Source organism: Sinocyclocheilus anshuiensis, unplaced genomic scaffold (genome assembly GCF_001515605.1).
Source record: "Sinocyclocheilus anshuiensis isolate Anshui unplaced genomic scaffold, SAMN03320099.WGS_v1.1 scaffold412, whole genome shotgun sequence".
In the NCBI taxonomy this organism is placed as follows: domain Eukaryota; kingdom Metazoa; phylum Chordata; class Actinopteri; order Cypriniformes; family Cyprinidae; genus Sinocyclocheilus; species Sinocyclocheilus anshuiensis.
Window position 1 is genome coordinate 556,975 of NW_015558661.1, and position 6,991 is coordinate 563,965.

Below are 6,991 nucleotides of genomic sequence, written 5' to 3' on the forward strand. Positions count from 1 at the left end.
TGCCATTGCTAACAAGCCGCTAATTAACAAAAAAGTGACATGTCCATGGTACAAAGGGAGAGTAAGCACGTATATCCAAACATAAATCAGATTACTTTTTCCTCTTCACTTTACTGTCTGCATATACGCCTTTGCACAGCCATACACACCCAGATCTGAGGTAACTCCAGTATCAAGGCACCCCTGAATGGAGGATGAGTCAGACTCTGGTCCCTAAGCTCTGCACTCTGACGCATACATTCAAGAACATGCACACACACACACACACACCTAGAATGGTGCGATCAAATGCGGTGAACCTACTTGGGGACCTTGCTTTAGTGCAGAGGATGCTGAGCTGAAATTGGATATACAGGATTCCCCCCCACCCCCTCGCTCAGTCACGGAAACCCTTTTATGAGGAAGACCCACCCATACCACAGAATTCATCATGTATTTTGCACCTATGACAATCTCACTTCAATTCTCATCATCGCATTTATCAAAGAACTCTTTACGTCAAAACACATTCAAACATATTCTGACCAAGATGTTGAAGCTGTTGAAACGGATGCGAGACTAAAAAGGAGGATGTAATTCTTGTAAAAGCTCTGCAATGCAGATCATCGTTTTAGCTGCTGATGAATTGCACATAATTTGCAGTTGAAAGGAGCCATAACAACCAAGACTAATGTACACCTACCCTAACCATCCAAACCCCAATTTACAAAATCAAACAAATCTATATATAATAATAATAAAAAAAAAAATGTATTATATATATATAATAATTTAATATAATAATGACCATACCTATAAATTCAATGGCTTCGATGAACCAAGAGCTGATGTCCTCCTTATGGTTGTCTTCCACCGGGATACACTTATACTGGTAATCCCCTTCAAAATGATTCGGACAATTTGAAGATACATTCAATAGAGCAGAAATGCCCATACGATCTAGCATGTCCTTTTTAGACGCATGGAGAGCACTGCCAAGAAATAAAAAGGGGAGGATTTCCACAGGGCCACCCTGTAATAAAAAAGTGACAAAAAATAAATCATTAATAATTGATATTAAATACATGTTAAAAAAATATTTTTGGTAACACTTTATTTTAAGGTGTCCACATGTTACATGTACTTACTATTATAATAACAATAATTATGCATAATTACATGCAAGTAACCTTAAAACTAAACCCTAATCCTAACCCTAACCCTAGTAAGTGCATGTAGTTAATTAATATTACTCAGTACTTAATTACACTGTAACAATGACACCTTAAAATAAAGTGTAACCAAAATAATAATAATAATAAATGCATTTATAATTTAAAAGATAAATGATTTTATTAATTTGCCCATATAATCATCACAGGCGCCTCTCAATAAATTATCAAAAGCATTTGCAACAGATTACAGCATCAGCCCACTTACACCTCTGTTTGCTATAAAAAGGTCAAGCTAATAACGTCCAGATTATTTACACGCAGACTTCAATTTTCATCATCGTATTTATACAAAGAACTCTACACATCAAAACGCATTCAAACATATTCTTCAAGCTACATGCATAAGTGACCAAGATGAGCTATAGAAATGGATGCAAGATTAAAAAGGAGGGTGCACTTGTTGTAAAAGCTCTGCAATGCAGATCAACATTTTAATTGCTGATGAATTGCACGTCATTTGCAGTTGAAAGGAGCCATAACAACCAAGAGTAATTTACACCTTGACGGTTACACCTACCCTAACCATCCAAAAGTCTAGATGTATTTTATATAATAATATAATATAATATAATAATGAACATACCTATAAATTCAATGGCTTCGGTGAACCAAGAGCTGATGTCCTCCTTATGGTTGTCTTCCACCGGGATACACTTATACTGGTAATCCCCTTCAAAATGATTCGGACAATTTGAAGATACATTCAGTAGAGCAGAAATGCCCATACGATCTAGCATGTCCTTTTTAGACGCATGGAGAGCACTGCCAAGAAATAAAAAGGGGAGGATTTCCACAGGGCCACCCTGTAATAAAAAAGTGACAAAAAATAAATCATTAATAATTGATATTAAATACATGTTAAAAAAATATTTTTGGTAACACTTTATTTTAAGGTGTCCACATGTTACATGTACTTACTATTATAATAACAATAATTATGCATAATTACATGCAAGTAACCTTAAAACTAAACCCTAATCCTAACCCTAACCCTAGTAAGTGCATGTAGTTAATTAATATTACTCAGTACTTAATTACACTGTAACAATGACACCTTAAAATAAAGTGTAACCAAAATAATAATAATAATAAATGCATTTATAATTTAAAAGATAAATGATTTTATTAATTTGCCCATATAATCATCACAGGCGCCTCTCAATAAATTATCAAAAGCATTTGCAACAGATTACAGCATCAGCCCACTTACACCTCTGTTTGCTATAAAAAGGTCAAGCTAATAACGTCCAGATTATTTATTCTGGAAATGCGTATCGATTTGGCCCACTGTTATGTCATTGGTTGCCTGCTTAACAAGCTGTAGAGACAGGAAACGATCGATGTGGGAATAAACACTAAAGCGTACTGGAGTGTCTGACACAGTACACCCCCTATCACAGAGGAAGGCCGGACGAACGCACTCTAAAGCACTGCTACATCAGCCGGAAAGAGCAGCGGATGACAGCAGTCAACAGGACGTTTAATGTTACACAATGCTGCCCATTAGCTGACCTCAAAGTATCCACTGCCACTAATGTAGTTACCTGGTCATGCTGCGGAGTTCCGCAGGAGGTGCAGCTGCTCTCCACACTGGACTGAAGGCTGGATACTGCCAATGTTTTAGTTTTCAAACAGTAATCGGGATACTGTGTGGAAAATCTGTCGTAGCCTCCTAGAAAGTGAAACAATATTTGTAATACTTTTGCTCAAACTGTATCCAGCTTAAAGAAAGCTGGTTCGTTGGGCTGTTTTTTTAGAACCAGCAAGGCCACCTTAAACCATCTAAGATGAGGAAACTGAATTTTATTTTCCCTTAATTTATACTTCAATGGAATTATTTTATTGAGGTCACAGAAGATGCATTCAGTAATTCCACTTAAAAGATGGGACCACCTGAACACAATTTTTACATTTCATTTTACATTTATATAACTCCGAAATTAGCCCCACTCTTTTCAGACAAGCCATACATTCATGACATTTTGAATACATTTAACACAATGTAAAAGGCCTACTAAGTAATAAAATGCACGAACCTCTATAAAAGAAATGTGAAGCATTTTAAATAGTTGGTTTGTGTCTACAAAATAACAGATGAAAATTGTTTGATCCAGATTTCTTCAGAACATGGGAGCTGGTTTCTAATTGGTCATACTAGCTCAAGGTGGTCAAGTTGGAACATGTTAACTGGTCAAGCAGCGAGTGACCAGCCTGGACCAGCTTAGACCAGCTAGCGTGTTCCAAAAAACAGCTACTATCTTAAACTGGATTTTTCAGCAGAGAAAATGGCAATCTACATTACATCATCCCACTACTACATTTGACCACAATGAAAACAGATATTTTCTCAAAACATGGCAGCTTTATTTCAGTTAAGAAATACAATAACACAATAGATTTTTGTGTAGTGTCGATTGGAATTTACCTTTTAGCAGATAGATTTCTGTCCTAAACGTATCCCTACACAAAGCGTTATGTACCAGGGTGATTGTGCTGTCGTTCTTCATAGTGTTTGTGTCGGAGGTCCGCTCATCGTACAAGATCACGGCGGAGTACAGCCCTGATTTCAGACGGGATCTCGCTTCATCGTCACCGGACAGAATCTGGTCCAAACTCACGGAGCCTTTCGCTCTTCTCCGAACTATCGTGTTACAACGAATATTCACAGCACCGCGGAGGTGACCGGCGCTGAACGCTAAAAACGACCTGCAGTCCAAGAGCAGACATTTCGCACTGTCGTCCTTCATCAACCTCTTCAAAACGCTGCAATCCATTTCACAAAGCTCGTCCATTGTGACCATTTTCCTCCTCCGACGGGGACTGGTCACGGTCAAATGGTGCTTTAATAACAACAATACGTCAAATCCAGCGTTGCCAGAGCGCAGTGTAATGTTGTGTCACCCTCCTGAGAGCTTTACTACCACGGGCGCTTCTCTTTCCGTTTTATGAATGGGCTTCAGACGCGCGCTCCATAAAAGGATCGCGACGTCACAATGAAGATGACGTCTGCTTCGAGCTCCATTCATTAAGCGCTCTTCATTCACAAGAGTCAGCGACGCTCGATGGTGACCGCCTTCCTCGTCTAAACCAGAACCCAGCCATCAGATATTTCTTCTGAGATGGCGAAACAGTTTGCTGAAATTAAATTTAAATAATAATATCTAAGGTAAACAACATATGGATACACCTACGGCAAGGTGACGTTCAAATAGTGTACAGTTTTATTGGAATATAAAAACATAGGCTAGTTGCTGTAAGTGATATATATAATATAGTATAACTACAACTACTATGATTATATATATATATATATATATATATATATATATAAACACATACACACCGGAATATTTTATTAAATTTAACAATGCACTGCACTGCACAAACAACCAAATAAATAAATAAATACAAAGACAGACTGCAGTTGATGAAAAGGGAATTCCCATAATTCCCTGCGCAAACCATCACATTTGTTTACATTTTGTTGAAAACACTATGTAGTTCGTAGCCTAGCCTACTTATTTTTTTTTACAGTGAGTTATGTACTTTGAAGTTTTTTAGGTTTTATTTTGTTGTTGTTTAATTAACTGGTTACCCTAATGGTACTTTGTGTTTAAGTTGAGAAAACGGTTTATTTCTTTTGGATGAATAATGATGATAGACTGTATGTTTAGTGGATTTTAAGCACAGCATATGGTTTCCATCGTACCACCTGATGGTTAGTACGTTTTACAGTAACAAAGAATTCGTAAGACTTTAAGTACCTTGATATACAATTGTTTTATAATGAAATAATGTGTTAGTGGGAACTGTAAAGTGTATAGTCACCAAACTGCCATCTGGCAATCCACTTTTTTTTTCTTCTTCTTCTTTTTTTTTTTTAAATAGGCCTAATGTTTTTGGCTCTTGCCTTTCTATGTGTAAAGAGTTAATTATTGCTCTGATTAATAATCATTTCCCTACAGGGGGGTTTTGGAAGCTGTCTGATTTGATGGAGACATGAGGGTGAGTTCTTTATAGACTCATGGAATTAAGAAAGCCCCTAGTTAATTAGTTAACATGGTTAACAGGAAAAGGCTGAGCTTCTTCTCCTGGGGTTTACATATTTCAGATATAATCTGTAAAATGGAATAAACATTTGTTAAAGAAACAAAAAACATAACATTTAATATTATTTTAGCTGGAAAAAAAATCAAGCCCTAATGGCACTTGTAATAGTTATACTGAAGTAGCCTAATTAAAGTTAAATCTAAAACTAATTACCACAAGTTACGGATATACTTGTTTAAATAGCTTCTATATCTATGTGTGGATTTGAAGGAATGGTTTTGCATTTTAAAACATGCTTTTCAGTTCCTCCGGATCTCGAATGTAAAATATTTGCATGGTTTAACACAAGCTCGTTCATGAGACTCCTGTATTTGCATAGTGCTTTGCCATCATTGCTTCAGTTGAGCACAGATAGGAAGGTTTTCTATCCAATAGATGTGTTAATGTTATCATATGACACATCCTCCCTTCCCCCCTCTGCTCCTGCAAAGCTGTGAACACGCATGGCTTTGCATTAATTTGTGATTGAAAACAATTCATTTACATCCTTTGATGCAATTGTGGCGTGTTAAAGAATTGTTAATGCTAAGTGATTTTAGTCTAGTCTATATATTAATGCGCCAAAATGTTTTCTTGATGGTGGCTATTGCATCAGTATGTTTCAAATGTCTGTTTTCTCCTCTTCACAGAGAATAATATATAGATTTCAAAATTACATGATATGTTGAACACATCCAGACCAAGATTTTTAAACAGCGGTCCCGGGAATTTTAGGACAACAGTATAAATAAAAAGAAACAAATATTTTATTCATTATTAAATATTTAAAATATGTATTATGAATAATAAATATACAATTTACTGAATTTGACGTTACTACTGTTTTCATTTTACTAAAAAAAATTATTAAGATAAAATAATTATTTTTATTTATTAATTGAAAAGACAAAAAATGATGGGCTAGTTCACCCTGAATATGGACATTTTGTCATTGTTTACTTACCCTCAAGTTGTTCCAAACCTGTGTGAGTTTCTTTCTTCTGTTAAACACAAAAAAATATTATTTTAAAGAATGTTGGTAATTAAATAGTGGCCGGTAACCATTGACTTCCATAGTGTGTTTTTCTATACTATGGACGTCAATGGCTACCGTCAACTGTTTGATTACCAACATTTTTCAGAACATCTTCTTTGGTGTTGAACAGAAGGAACAAACTCATACAGGGCTGGAACAACTTGAGGGTGAGTAAACATTGACAGAATGTTCAGGTGAACTCCCTAAATATTTTCCAGATTATATTTTGCACATATTTACAATTTCTTTCTTTTTCATAGTACAAATAGGCCTTTCTAAATGAATATTCCGTGCTCTAGATAATGCATAGGATTATATGAGTTATGAATGTCTCAGAGTAGAAAGAAAGTAGAGTAGCCATGGCAGCTCAGTGCACGTTTGCAGTGCTCTGCGCTCTCATGGGGGCTCTGGGTAAATCATATCTGTCATAGCAACGGAGCGATGGCACATGTAGAAACTGCAAAAGGATGATGTGGTGACTGCGCAGGGGAGGAGCAGCCACTTTGAGCCGAATGCTTGACGTCAAACTCGCCACTACCTCTGTGATGTGTGTTTATGTGTGAGGATTGATAGTGGGTTGGGAGTGAGGCTGATTTCATGCATGTTTATACAGTAAGGAGAATAGGACGTTATATTCTGGGTATTATAGCGA

The 6,991-nt window shown here is 36.4% G+C and overlaps 1 protein-coding gene across 1 annotated transcript in view; it reads right to left on the reverse strand.

The window, feature by feature from the left end:
- LOC107681175 (dual specificity protein phosphatase 4-like) overlaps positions 1-4,141 on the reverse strand; it is a 6,193-nt gene extending 2,052 nt beyond the window's left edge. Inside the window, exons 1-3 of the mRNA XM_016477381.1 lie at positions 3,640-4,141; positions 2,759-2,886; positions 1,798-2,017 (exon numbers count right to left, since the gene is read on the reverse strand). Coding sequence (XP_016332867.1) covers positions 1,798-2,017; positions 2,759-2,886; positions 3,640-4,015 — 724 coding nt within the window. The 5' untranslated portion in view covers positions 4,016-4,141. The remainder of the gene's footprint in view (positions 1-1,797; positions 2,018-2,758; positions 2,887-3,639) is intronic.
- Between the last annotated feature and the right edge of the window lie 2,850 nt (positions 4,142-6,991).